The sequence below is a fragment of the Amblyomma maculatum genome, chromosome 1 (assembly GCF_055883805.1).
Source record: "Amblyomma maculatum isolate TAMU_Amacu chromosome 1, ASM5588380v1, whole genome shotgun sequence".
Taxonomy (NCBI): domain Eukaryota; kingdom Metazoa; phylum Arthropoda; class Arachnida; order Ixodida; family Ixodidae; genus Amblyomma; species Amblyomma maculatum.
This window is the reverse complement of record NC_139344.1, coordinates 90,508,674-90,523,377: the sequence shown is the minus strand read 5'-3', so window position 1 is coordinate 90,523,377 and position 14,704 is coordinate 90,508,674. Positions and strand designations below refer to the sequence as shown.

At 44.3% G+C, this 14,704-nt stretch overlaps 1 protein-coding gene across 1 annotated transcript in view; it reads right to left on the bottom strand.

Moving 5' to 3' along the window:
* Positions 1 to 14,704, bottom strand: part of LOC146203156 (MAM and LDL-receptor class A domain-containing protein 1-like) — a 77,190-nt gene that overhangs the window by 3,269 nt on the left and 59,217 nt on the right. Inside the window, exons 17-23 of the mRNA XM_084602767.1 lie at positions 11,775 to 11,877; positions 9,716 to 9,838; positions 9,337 to 9,596; positions 2,989 to 3,235; positions 1,378 to 1,527; positions 592 to 813; positions 97 to 126 (exon numbers count right to left, since the gene is read on the bottom strand). Of these exons, the coding sequence (XP_084458893.1) occupies positions 97 to 126; positions 592 to 813; positions 1,378 to 1,527; positions 2,989 to 3,235; positions 9,337 to 9,596; positions 9,716 to 9,838; positions 11,775 to 11,877 (1,135 nt within the window). The remainder of the gene's footprint in view (positions 1 to 96; positions 127 to 591; positions 814 to 1,377; positions 1,528 to 2,988; positions 3,236 to 9,336; positions 9,597 to 9,715; positions 9,839 to 11,774; positions 11,878 to 14,704) is intronic.

Sequence of the window (14,704 nt, the reverse complement as noted above, 5' to 3'; positions counted from 1 at the left end):
TGTCAAATGTAAGAGCAGTTCCTGTCATATATGTCTTACGGATGCCGCTTCAGTGAAATTGAGAACAGTGGATAATACAGCAGCAGGTGGACTTACCAACTGTCTGTTCAGGCTTGCCAGGAACGACTGCGCGGAAACATGCAAAACAAAACAAAAAAAAAAAACATATCTTATTCTCACCGCAGCGTCGTGCACTGGCACATTCAGTCTGTCTCGGTGTTTTCCCAATACAAAATGCCCATATTTTTAAGAGGTATTTAACCTTGCGCTCGGTAACCGTGTAGTGTACCCGAGGCCTATAGTTCAAGAATATAATATCGGCACCGGAGTGACTAAGTCAAATAATGAGCTTTTCAGATATGCGCTTTTAAGGTTGTGAGAGAAAAATATTCATCAAGTGTGTTAATATCCACAGGAAGATAAGCAACAAATTAACACAAAATACAGATATTGTGACGGTGACAAAAAAAAATGATACGAATGATAATCACCTGAGAGAAAAGGGCCTAATCAAGGTCAAGTAGCTAAAGTAACAATAAACGGTGAATTGCACCTTCGCCAAGCGGTTACAAATGCAAGTTCAATGCTTACCCGATCTGGCGTGACCCACGCTGATGCTAGCGACTGCTGCGAAACCGAGCTGGCTTTTGGAGCGGGTGATTACGACGTGTATTTGGGATTCACTCGCAGCCTGTAGAGGTGCCTCAAAATCCTGCCAGTCATCGCCATCTTGGAGAGAGCCCAGTGGCACCAACGTGCTCTTCGCTTCTCCTTTGGTCCACTTGGATTGATACACCAGGAAGGACTGGGTGGCTAGAGACAAGATATTGAACACGAGTGGTTTTATGCTACTACAAAGAAGGGTAATGGTGCAATTATTTCATTGCCTAATTTGCGGCTTTCGGTCAATGCCGCAGAGATTTCACTGAAATTTTTATCCAGCAATAAACGCTCTTGGATAGGTGCTCATTACACAGCGAAACGTCTCATCGGCGCACTTTCGTTGCCAGCGAAATTACATTTTCGGACACGTAGTTCGAGATGCCACGGGTGCGCTGCTGCGATAGCATTGTAGCCTACCGTTGAGTGTTTTGCACTGCGTCGCATGGTAGGAATTGCTGCCATTTTTTTTTTTTTGCAAAGCTCTTCGGCCTCCTCTGAACCGTTGCAAAACAGCGGATACTTCAGGTGGCACCGAAAACTTAGAACAGCTTCAGCCGACATACTTCTTAGCGCTTTCTATCCATTGTTATTTCGGCGTATCGCAATAAAAGCTCAAATAAAGCACCCGATCGGACGTTATTGCGGTTACTTGATTTGTTATCGATATTTCTTTTAATTGAATGACAATTTTTTTCTTTCCTCTGTGCAACTTACCGTTGCCTTTTCTAAAATAACGAAGGAGTAAGGTGTCGTTTTCACGGGCAGTGAATACAGCACTGCTCAGCGTAGCATTCGAGCTCTTGAAGTTGTCCTGAAGAGGCACCGTCGTGTCGACGTAGGCAAACGTCTGGGAAGCTTGGAGCCCTGTTGTGGAAAAAATACCAGCTCATCTAATCATTTACAAAACCATTTACCGCAAAGTATCTGCAAAACATCTACCCTTCTGCAACTTCCTCCCTGCCCTTTGCACAGTGCCTCAGGAGCGGAGAAAGTGGTTGAATGTTCGAGTAGGAAATGCATGCAGTGTTGCGACGAAGCCAAAGTAGCAATGTCATGCTTTTTTTATTCCTGCCGCGAGCTCGCCATGTACGAACTTTACCCAGAGGAATGTGCGTTCTGAGGCAAGTTTGCTCCAGGCGTGTATGCTCGCATGACACTTTTATTACCTGATGCACGTACTCAACCTTAACGAATAAAAATAACTTGATATACATCGCGTATTGAAAGTCAATCACTTCGCCACCTTCTGCGGCCGTCGAGGACAAGGAGTGAAGGAAACGAACAGCCGGAAGGGTTGCGAGTAAACGCGGAATCAGCCTAGCTCTAATAAGGCGCTGGTCGACACGCCAGTCGGTGCTTGCACGGTTGTTAAAAGAAAAACAAATGACCTGCTACAAACCCCGCGAGCATGTGCATGCGTGCGTGCGTTGGACATCACATACGTTGCTCCAAAAGTTCTCGAGGCTTTTCCTGTCAGTCAAGCGTCATTAGGTGAGATTTTTTTTTTTCTGCCCTACAGGCTTATGCACTTGACACGTAGTTAGGCAGCTCGCCCTTGAAGGGCCTAACAGCCGCTCCAGAAAAGCAAAGTGCATTACTACATTTACCCCACGCTTTATTTCGTCTTCCTTCTTTATCAGGTTTCCTTCTTCCGACCTAGTTTCAACGTCAATCACTAGCTAGGCTTCTTTCCTTAGCACAAAAAGTCTCGTTTATCTAAGAGCCCAGAAACAAAATCTTCAATACCTGCTTATATCACCCATATAAAGCCGCCTACTCATCTGCTGCCCTTCGAAAAATTTGAAAAGAAAGCAAGAGAGTACGTCATTGGTGCCTAAGAATAATGTTAAACAAAGCCTCGCGCATAAATACAAGCGCTCACTTCCGGAATATATATATAATTACGATAGCGCGTAATTTCGAACCAAAGGCATTTGCATATCCTGCTTCTTGTTCGCAGAAAAGTTCAGCGGACGCACTGACATGGCTAATCCCTCTTTTGCCTGTCTACTTTGTGGACCCAAGACTCCGGCTGTCGTGCCGGCTGGCGAACATAGGCACCCGGGAGACCAAAACATTCAACAAGCTCTCTGAAAAGACGGACCCCAGGCTTCACGTGACCTCCCGAGCACCGAGGGTCCCTCAGGCGGCTTAATTTCAGCAGCGCCCATGGATGGGTCGGTATCACAAACTAGGGTGGCGCTAACAAGCTTCCTCATCTTTTGTGCTGCAGACTTCCCCCTCCAATCATTCTAGAAGGGCAATAAGCTGACCGCATTCGTTTCTTAATGCAAATGAAACTTAGTGCTAAAACTTGCAACTCACCTTCGGATAGTCCGACCAAGGGAAGCGTAGGCACGGTGGGCTTTAGACGGGGCTCTCTGACTCGGCCGGTGCCGACGAACCAACGGAGCCTTGGATCCGATCCGGTGGCGCTGACGTACCCGCAGAGGTCTTCCTCGAAGTCGCAGTTCGCCACATGCGGCCCTGGTTGCGTGCTAAGCCGCACGTCGTCGACGGCGAGTAAGGTACGGTGATTTGATCCGCGCATAGTTGCTCCTTGAAAGACAATCTGGGCAGACCCGGTGGCGCGTGAAATATACCGCACAAAGTGAGGAAAAGCGTGTTCTGGACAAGAACCGATTGTGCATGACAGATGTCTGCGTCAACCACGGAAATAGACATGCGCACACTAAATTTGGAGGCCACATATGCGCTCTATAGCGACGCTGTTCTTGCGCTTTTTTTTTTTTTTTTTTTTGTTTTGGAGTCGAGCGTTTAGGTTTAAGCAGCTGAAAGTTTGGATGGCACCAACTACAACTTATGGTACTGTTAGGTATGAGTGGAACTGCTTCATGTACAATATATATATATATATATATATATATATATATATATATATATATATATATATATATATATATATATATATATATATATATATATATATATATATATATATATATATATATATATATATATATATATAGAGAGAGAGAGAGAGAGAGAGAGAGAGAGATCGTCCTCAATGCGAAAGTTTTCAGTTCAGTTAGGTCGTTCAGTCGTGTCCGACTCTTCGTAACCCTATGGACGCTTTCCGGTCTCTCACTATCTTCCTAACATCACATAACTTCATCTGCAGCGCCTCAAGGATGCCAACTAACCATCGCGTTCGCTGCCTACCCCTTCTCCGGTGACCCTCAACCTTTCCCAACATCAAATCTTTCTCCAGCGACTCCTCTCTTCTCATCAGATGACCAAAGTAGCTGAACTTTAACTTTAGAATTTGACCCTCCAATGAGAAGTCAGGGTTTATGGTCGACAATATCGACTGATTTGATCTTCTGGCAGTCCAAGGAACTCTCAAGAGTCTCCGCCAGCACCACAATTCAAACGCGTCAATTCTTCGGCGGTCAGCCTTCTTCACAGTCCAACTCTCGCATCCATACATGACTACTGGAAAGACCATAGCACGAGTTATACGGATCTTGGTTGGCAGTGTAATGTCTCTGCTCTTTACTAGGCGGTCAAGGCTAACCATTGCTCTCTTTCCCAGCAGCAGGCGTCTCCTAATTTCATGGCTGCAGTCTCCTCCCGAGGTAATCTTGGAGCCCAAGAACAGAAAATCTGTCACAGCTTCCACTTCTTGTCCATTGATGCTCCAGGACTTGATAGGGCAAGACGCCATGACCTTTGTCTTTTTAATATTCAGTTTAAGTCCAAACTTCTCACTCTCTTCTTGTACGCGCATTAGAAGTCTCTTGAGTTTCACTTCACTTTCTGCCATTAATGTGGTATCATCCGCATATCTAAGGTTGTTGATACGTTTCCCAGCAATCTTCACTCCAGCTGAAGACTCGTCCAGACCGGCCTTCCTCATGATGCACTCTGCATATAGGTTAAATAGGCAGGGCGACAGTATACAGCCTTGTCTCACTCCTTTCTCAATCGGAAACCAGTCAGTAAGACCATGCCCCGTTCTGACTGTTGGCCTCTTGCCCTTCATACAGGTTCCTGAGGAGACAGATGAGGTGAATTGGAACTCCCATCTCTTGAAGAGCTTGCCACAATCTGCTGTGATCTACGCAGTCAAACGCTTTCGCATAATCAATAAAGCAGAAGTAAATGGGTTTCTGGAACTCTCTTGCTTTTTCCATGATCCAGCGGGTTGGCAATCTGGTCTCTAGTTCCTCTGCCCTTGCGAAGCCCAGCTTGCACGTCCGGAAGCTCCCGATCCACATACTGCTGTAGCCTACCTTGGAGGATTTTCAACATCACCTTGCTAGCATGCGAAATAAGCGCGATCGTGCGGTAGTTGGAACAATCTTTGGCACCGCCTTTCTTTGGAATGGGGATGTAAACTGACCTCCTCCAATCCTGTGGCCACTGCAGGGTTGTTTTAGATCGTCTCTAATAGTGGCTATCTCCGTTGTTTTCATCCCGCCGCCTTTACATAGCTCTATTTATTAAAGCGAAACCCTTTAATGGCTCATGACTCGAGAGCGTGTTCGTGCGTTAGCAGCGAGCGTTTCGAGAAGTGTCCCACTTTGCGAGATTCCGCGGGATACCGCTGGAATCCACTTGTAAATCATCCTGATGACGTCGTCAGAAAAATTAAAAAATTACCTGTGGTTTAGCTTGCGGTTAAACCTGGAGTTACCCGAGAGTAATCTGCATGGCTACGCTTAGGTTCAGCTTGAAAGTAAGGACATGTGGCTTTTACACATAGTAGTTTACTCTATTGTTTCAGCTTTATTTATTCCATAGGGGACTCACTTCACGTATTAGCACCACTTGTCTCTCATCGTTGACCATTCTCATTCGGGCGTAGAAGACTTCTAAAGGTATAAAATCGTATCTACGTCTAACTACGGGGCACACCGCCGTCACAACGTTCGAACGAACCTTCTGTCCTAGCAACTCGCTGTTGTCGTTCATCTCTACCATCTACCGAGTAATCTGTCTTCTTCTTGTTCTTCTTCTTCTTCTTCTTCTTCTTCTTCTTATTATTATTATTATTATTATTATTATTATTATTATTATTATTATTATTATTATTATTATTATTATTATTATTATTATTATTATTATTATTATTATTATTATTATTATTATTATTATTATTATTATTATTATTATTATTATTATTATTATTATTATTATTATTATTATTATTCCTCTTCTTATTATTATTCTTATTCTTATTTTTATTCTTCTTATTCTTCTTCGGCTCAAGGTCAGTGCGGCCACGGCCAAGGTGCGACCACAACGAAAGTGCGATCACGGCGAAGAGATGAAGTGTCTGACGTAGTGGTAGCTCTCGTTACAAAATCTTATCTCCACCGTGTATCAAACCCTATCCCTCGGATCCCGAGCAGAGCGCTTTAACCAACTGCGCCACGCTCGGGATCGTGAAACGCACATCATAATTCCCTTTGTCTGCCGTGAGGATAATATTAGCAAGATTCCGCGAGTGACAAATACTGCGCCTTTCCTTTCCCCTAAACCAATTATAGAACGCCGGTGAACTTTCTCACGTTCAAAGGAACGCTGCTTGTGTTCGACGATGCGCGCGCGATGTGCTGTGTGCAGCAGCAATGCTCAGGCTTTCACATTTCTCCACTGCAGATTCTGCAGTGGTCTCATACTTTTTTAGCTTTCAAAGAAAGCTGTCACGTGAAAAGCTGTTGTTTTAAATCATTCGCCAAGTGGGTACACCTAGCTTCATCGGAGAGAGCGCTGCATAGCAAAGCGGTAATTGTTATCTGGAACGCGTGTCGGGACGTTAAAGTGGCGCCGCCGTCACGACGAACCTTTTTTATTGCGCCAGGTATCATTTTCGGCTGACAAAAAAAAATTACTTCACGACGCAAACGCTGGCTTGATGTACACAATCACTAGCCGGTCTTCGAGTGGATCTACAGCTTTTACACTGACACTTTTTTCTAAAGGCAACAATTAAAGAGTCAGCTAATTAGTCTTCACCTAATTAATTAACTTCAACAACATATATATATATATATACATATATATATAAGTTATTTATACACCAGGTGTTCGAGCTAAATGTAACCAGGATACATGGTGAGCACTAGCCAAGAGAAACCAGCTATATGCCGGCTAAGAGCTGTTCAGAGTCGGTTGGCCTACTCTGCAGAATTTTTTTGGTCCCAGAATATAATTAATTAATAAAGATGAACATTTTATTATTGACTTGAAGAAAAAGGTGTCACTGTAAAAATTACAGATCTTAAAAAACGACTGGCTACTTTGTTTCCAGAGTTTAGAGGTAAAGTAATTTTTTAGTAAGTTGAAAACAATACCTGGTGCAATTTGTTTTTCTTTAATTTAAAGGACTTCTTCGTGACGGCGACGACACTCGACGCGTCCCAGATAATGAAACCTGCTTTTCTCTGCAGTGCTCTATCCGACGAAGCTTTGCATACACACTTGGCGAATGATTTAAAATAGGAGCTCGCCACGTAACAGCTTTGAGATACGCTCAACGTAGCATGATGGAAACAACGTAGCTAGTCGTGTTTCGAGGCGATCCACAACTTTTACATTGACACTTTTTCTCAAGTCATTAATTAAGGAACAGCTGATTATTCTGCACTTAATAATAAACTTGTGTGACTGAAAACATACTGCAGATATGGATAGGCTATCTGAAAATGCTCATAGTTTCACTGGGTGACTAGGCCTCACCGTATATTTTAAAACCTTGGTTACATTTAGCTGGAACACCCGGTATATAACTTCTAGCGCTTGTCTGCATGCACGTGTTGTAGTCAACGCTGCTGATTCAGTAGCTTAAAGCCGCTCGTGAAGCATCGTGAAGATATTCGGTGATGCACACAGTAACGAATGGCATGAAAAAAAGAAACGCATGTGCAAGCATGTTACTAACCTACCTACCGCCAATCTCTCTGTGATATTGTTACGGAAGAAGAGAAGCGGCCAGTGGCGTGCGCAGGAGTGCTCGTGCTATAGGCCTGCCGCAGTTTCATTAAAAATCGTCTCATTGGCATTGGACAGCTCTCTGTTCTCTTTTACAATGTCCGTCGGCTTGCCGCCCCTTAACGTTTTGGTTGGAGGTACGGGGTAGATCTTCCTTCCTCTTCCAGCAGGTTCCTGGGACGAATCGCTCGGCTGTTCCCCAGCCTGTCGGAACCAAGGCGGCCTCGCCGTTCCACCCCTCCGTCCCCCGCCCCGACCACAAGACACGACGATGGAGAGACGCAGCCAAATGACTTCACTGACGAGAGACGCCACCAACACGGCCACAAGACACGACGAGAGACCTAATCGACCAGATGACCCACTGACCCGAGATGCAGATCAAAGACCCAAATGACCCAAGACACTGCCACGCATGATGACACCACTCCTGCCCATGCCATATGCGGTGCGTCCCTGATTCTCGGCCATCGGATCTTGGCGACCTGTGGCCCAAAAGCATCTTGGGCCACGCTACATGCGGGGGTCATCACGGCGTCGAGCCGTTGTTCTTCCTCTTCTGTCGTTGCCCTTCCAGTCATGTCCATCGTCATGTCATGGATCCCATCGCAATCAACAATCTTCCTCGTCCACGATTGGGATGATTGCTCGGTGGTCCCGGTTAATGTTACGAACGAAGAAGAAGAGAAGAAGCGGGCAGTGGCACGGGCAGGTGTGCTCACGCTAAGCCCATCGCAATTTCATTAAAAATCGTGTCATCGTCACCGGACATCTTCTCTCTGTTCTCTTTTCCTGTATCCATCTGCTTGCCATCCCGTAACTTTCTCTGCTGGTCTTCTATTAAACAGATGTGGTTAAGATTTACACGTGTACAATAAAACATCGAAGAAATCAAGTTTGTACCTCGGTGTTTCTTCTTTTGCTTCTTACTCTGAAGCCATTTTTTCTCAAAATGAACAAAGCGCTCAGCTTTTGTTTAAGACCATTAGTTGTTGTTTTGTTTTTTCGAACGATGCATCGCAACTATTGAAAAAATATTGCAGTAGCTTCTCTCTGTTTACATGCAGCACTGCACTGTGAAAACAAATCTTCCGTGATGCCATTGTAACGCCGTTTAATTTAACTTTACTTCCTTTCTCAGCTGTAGAATTTATGCACGAAAATGCATGTTAAGAGATTGATTTCTAACGCTGTATTTACTAAATTTTACTCGCACCATTTTGCAAGTGGTTAGCCGCCAGCAGCCGAACTCCGCTATATAAAATGCGTGCCTCCGTTATTTTGCACTTCAAATGTATATTTAAGAAACTGGCTATACAGAACGGCGCTTTTTCGTAACTAACTAGTCGCTTACGTTGTAACATGAATTTTCTCCACAGAACGCTGTGAGCGCCCTTAAGCACATCTCCTGTATATTGTATGGCTGCTTTGTTAGATACGGCCGCGCCTAGTACGTAAGCATTAAAAATAAGGGACACGGCTGTCACAAACAATTCGATACTTCACGCGTAATATCTAAAGTTTATCATTTGTGTATACCCCTCAAGTAAGAACACAAATCGCGGCAACGTATGGGTGAACAGGCATAGCCGTAAAAATTAAATGTCGCTAACGTAGAATGAAGCTCTGCAGTCGCACATTTCTCTGCCTTTTCGACTGCATTTGAAGATCTAAGCGGGCCTGCGGCTGCGCAGATTCCTACACAGTGCTCACCTGGAAGTCTTTCTGCGGCGGAATTTCTACGCGAACCAGGTTCCACCGCAATCCTGGAGCAGTGGTCGGAAGCCGCCAGATGGTGCCGATGCTCGCACCCGACTGAGTTTGAAGTTCCACCGACAAGCTGGCTGACCGCGATCCGTCACATATGTACCAAAACTCCAGCAAGCGAGGTTGGTGGTGCGCCGACCACACCGGGCTAGCGACGGATCCTTTAGCGCGCATTGGGTACGTGGTATCCAATACCAGACAGTAACCTGTACAAGAGGAAGTCAGGTGCCGAATAAAAGGTCATTAGCGCATGCGCGTCTTCAAATATGCGTTTAAAATGCTAATTACTTTGTTGTTGTTGTCAATGGCAAAAATCTTCACTTACCGAGAAACGGCGGTCCAGAAAGAATACTTGCGCCCGACAAACGAGTGTCAGAGGTCACACGCGCACGTTTCCAAGCGCCCAGTACTTTCCAATTGCATGTGCCAGACTCGAAGTCACACAAGCCTGCGCAGGAAAACCCACAACTTTCATAACTGGACGTGGAAATATTTTCGCATCAAATTGTGTGCCTCACGAGCCAAAAACAAAATTTTCAGAAAAACAGAAAGAACAGCCGCAAGCTTTGCGCCGCTCTTTCATCGGACTTCCGGGACGGCTCACCGGACAGAGAGCAGGCCTCACTGAGGCCGGCCTCAACAAACGCCCTAGGCGATCTCTCTCTGGCTCCCCGCTACCGCGCTCTACCCTCGCATTCTATTTCGCTTTGTGAAAAAAGGAGCTTAAGACCTGCGCTCAAATTTCTCATTAAGGAATGTCGTTTTTTCTACCCTGCCTGGGTGGTACCGTGCAGCTTCGTAAAAACCAGGTCTGCTGACAGCAATTCAGAAGTCAGATCAAATCACTTCTCATGTAGCACACTGTTTCGAAATAGTTGGTGCCCCTGCTATATATCGTAATTTGTTCTTCTCATTTGGGGATGGCCGATCGCGGGATGATGTTATAAATGCATTCTCCTAGTGATTATAGGAGACTCCGTGAAATGGTCTGTAGTTTTATGAATGGTTTAATTTAAGGTCAACAATTTGTCCATTCACTGCTGCCGACGCGATCACCAGCAGTGGAGGGATGGAATTGACATTTAGAAAAATTATGTGCAGGTCAAATTGCTATTTCTCAATTACCCACCGTCCACATATAAAAGAAACAACATATAACTCCATTAGCGCGCTGTAATCAGTCCGTTGAGTAAAGAAAAAGTAATAATAATTAGGACTACACTTAGACATGCGTATTAGGCATCGGCTAAACCGTGTTACCCTTTCATTAAGACCGTCGTATCACCCCTTGATCTGTTGATTTTGCCACATCTTATTTCTCTAATAGAGCGTGTCTTCGCCTGTACAACTGGACATTCGTTAATTCGAACTCCCCTATATCCGAACAGCCTCTTAATCCGTACTGGCGATTTGGTTTCGCCAGCATCAAAAGCGTTAAAAAGCTCCCGTAACTTCGAAGTCTGTGTAATTCGAACAAACTTCCAATCCCCGCAAAGTGTGAGTTATCGGAAGTTGATGTTGTGCGCCACCCAATGTAAACGCGCAGTTGTTATCAAGCGCCTGTGTCAATAATTCAATGCGCCCTGCTTCAGAGCTAGGTCGTGTCGATAACAACTAACCGGCTTATCTACGCAGTTGGGTTGAGGCTAGCTGCAGTGTACACAACAGTGCAAGGTGTCGGCTACCGCCGAATATTGATTTCACCCAGTAAAAAAAAAATAAGAAAAGCAGATTGTGACCGTTAAGAGCAAGAGCGTTCGAGCTATAGTAGCTGAAGCCCGCTGTTGCGAGAAAGTAGCATTACATTTGTCTAAAACTCACGACAGTTTAGCAGCCCTACTTAATTACCAGGGTCACCTTCGATTTCATTTGCTTGCCCCAGGTCAAAAATGTGATCAGATTTTCTGGCCTAGATGTGCGGTCATGGGAGATTCCCGGTCATGGCGGGGGCCCCGCTGAGACAGCGAGGGTCAAATCAATGCCAGAAGGCCAGCTGAGCGGTCCAAAAACGGGAAACCTTACGCACACCGATAAAAATGGCGAGGCACCCTATCACATCGGCGTATGGTCCTTTTGCACCGTGAATGCTGCTGTCAAACCTCAGAGCGCTTTTCGCCGCGTGTCGGTGTGGTTTGAAGTTGCAGTGGCTATTCGCTATTACGCCTTCTCCAGACGCTGTGACATTATTTCAGTAGGCGTGCGGTATCCAACGAGCGAACTGCATGAATATTTGCTGCCACTTAACCATTTCTTCTAATATATACTATCCTGTCTTCTTGTCTCCTTTTTTTCTTAACCCTATGCACAAGTGCATCAGTCGGCTTTTCCTCCTGTAAACGTCCCTGTTCTTTAAGTATAATATTGAGCACGAGAACCGGACAAACCTTTGTCTTCGTCAATGCTGCTGCAGGGCCCAGGAGTAGCGTGAATGTCACCAAGAGCCACGCCTCCAGATTGGCAGAGGTTGTTGTTGAAGGTGAATACGAGCTATTTGCATGAAGGAAAAAAAAAGGGGGAAACATGGGAGGATGCAGCGCCTCGAGTCATTGCAAATCCTCTGCGCTATAAAATAAATAAAAACTGCCTTATAGATGCGACGCCTTTCCCTGTCGTGGTGGGCGAGAACTTAATGCAAGAAAATATTTTCTATAGGCTATACCTTGTATCCTTGAAGTGTGGCATAGTTGTGGGAGCTGTCGTCAGAAAATGAGGTTTAGAAACCCCAAACATACTCGCCATCACGAACGTTCTATGGCTGCCTCGTGCCTCTGGTCTCAGCAGTCGTCCTAGCTCGTCGTACGGTGACTAAGACTCAGAACAATGGTGGGCAGTTGCATCATGTCCATAGTCTTGAGAATTTCCTGACACCGCTCGTTTACTAATACCATTATCAGCATCTACAGTTCTGCCACATTTTCTTAAAGAGGGTTGATAAGTAAAATCGACAAAAATGTTTTTTTTTTTGTTTTATCCTCAAAAAATAGCAGGACGTCTGAACAATTTATCTTTAAAATTAAGGGCTTTAATTAGCAATAGAAGCGGTTTAAAAGTACCGCCAAATATACACAGTACATAGTTTCAGAAGAGGGCAAATACGGGCTGGTTGGTACATGCTTAAGAATGGAGTAAAACAGCGCTAGGGGAGACGTTCGCGTGTTTCGTCACGTGTTTGTCGTTCACGTGTTTCGTCTCCCCTAGCGCTGTTTTACTCGATTCTTAAGTACATAGTTTGCTTGCTCTAAAAGAATTGCGTGTAAAACTGTTATAAACTTTTTTTCTTAAATATTATATTGCGCCAATTTCTTCTTGTACCTATAGTTTTTATTTCCACCGGAATGCAGCCTTTCTAGTGCTTCAAACCGTGCTTCTCGCTCTTTTTTAGCGAACGTTTTATACGTGTTCGCAATACTGTTGCACATATATATCTACTGCATGTTAGCTTTGCAAGTTTTTCAAGTATTCTACTTATTTCTGTCGACCGACGACATGTACAATGCAGTACACTACTACTATGATGGAAATAAGACAATTATGAAGAAATTCCTTGAGGTGCTCGGCAAAACGCCGGAGAGTTCTGCACTGTGGTCTTAAATCAGATGCATAATTCTCGCGTAGAAAAAGGAGACTTCCTGCCTCGTCTCAAATGAAAAAAAAAAAAAAAAGAAAAAGAAAAATGGAAATCATATGGAAGCAAGCAGAAAGGTTTTCTAAGTAACTGAGCAAGAAGGAGGCAACGAATATGCCCAGGTGCATTTAGGTGTCATTTAAAAAAAAAAAAATTCGAAAGAATTTTCTAAAAAAGGCTGTTTCGGTGCCTAAAAGGAATGTTTTCTCATCAACCTTAGGGAGTAATAAAATGATACTCTCAATACAATGAAATGTATGCTTGCTGCATATAATTTACTAAAGGAATGAGGATGTGAGTTAAACTTAAACATTATTATCAATAATAAGATGGTGTAACGAAACTATAGCCCTGTGAGGTGTAGTCCAATATTGTACCGATAATCTGAGCCTTGAGCTAAGTCAGTCGTCAACACAGGGCCTCTGAAGACATCTCGTCGTCACTACCCTACTTCGCAGTGTTGAATAACGCACAAGAACACTTATGAAGGGTGATATGAGCATCGCGCCCGGAACTCTAAGAGCAGGCAATTTTCGGCAAGGCATATTCGTGCGGCTTGGTTTAATCGAGCGTTTATATCTATCTCGTGTAGTCTTTCAAATAACGTGGTATCTTGCAACTGTCCGCTAAAGAGTATGTGTGAGATAACAAATGGACCAATTAGGAAAGTACTGATTAGGAAACTAGCAGAGTGCCTGTCGATTAGGGGTGAGTGTACTTCAAGCAAAATACGAAAGGGGACTCGCTGATTTGAACAATCAACGCTGACGCGTCGTACCGCTAAACGAGGTGCTTAAGTGCCCTAACTTTTTTCTCCTCTACAATATTGTTCGCTTTGAACTGACTGTGACCAGGAGCGCTTCTGTGCAAAAAAAAAAAAAAAAAAAAAAAAGTATTCTGTACGACGTGGAACCTGGCAAAACACAGTTCAGTGTTTCTATAGACGAAGGATAAATGCCATGTTCGGGAAGAAATTCCATCTGAATAAAAAAAAAAAAAAGAAGAACAATGCAAGAGTTGCGGAATAAAACGGTCCATGACGGTACAGTAAAAATGCCTTATGTCACTTAGGTGCTCAACATAGCATTTAAAATCGCTCTTTCAACAGTCCTCACTATGCATCTTAAGAGCTGTTGTGAAACGACTGGCGGTTAGACACTTTAATGTGTCAGGCAGTAGCATATTCTTTCACAAAATATCCCTGAAAAAGTATTTTTTGCGATATTTAATGTGTCTCGCATAATCTTTATTTTAATAATAGAATGATCACTTTGCAAACCGGCCGATACCGTTCGCGCATACTGCACGCTGTATGCATTTTGCAGAATGGCCTTGCCTAATTCTGTACCTTAAACCATCCAGGCGTAAATGAGTCATATGACGTATGGGGTCCGACGGCCCCTGTGGGATCACCACTACATCGTAATTCCCCTCGCAAGCATATATACCCAGAAATATCGGACTCACGCATTTTGAACGAGAGCCTTCTTACGAATTCCACTTGTCGCGTGTCGTAAGACTGCGCCTTAGTGATCAAAATAGCTACAGATGCCTCTTCAAGGACGCCTGTGTTTTCAGCTATGTATTCGCAAGAAAGCGCCCTATCGCTCTCACATGGAAGTTTGAATAACTCGGTGCGAGCTCTTGATGAACATCAATAGCGAGGTTTAGCTACGCATGGGAAGCTTA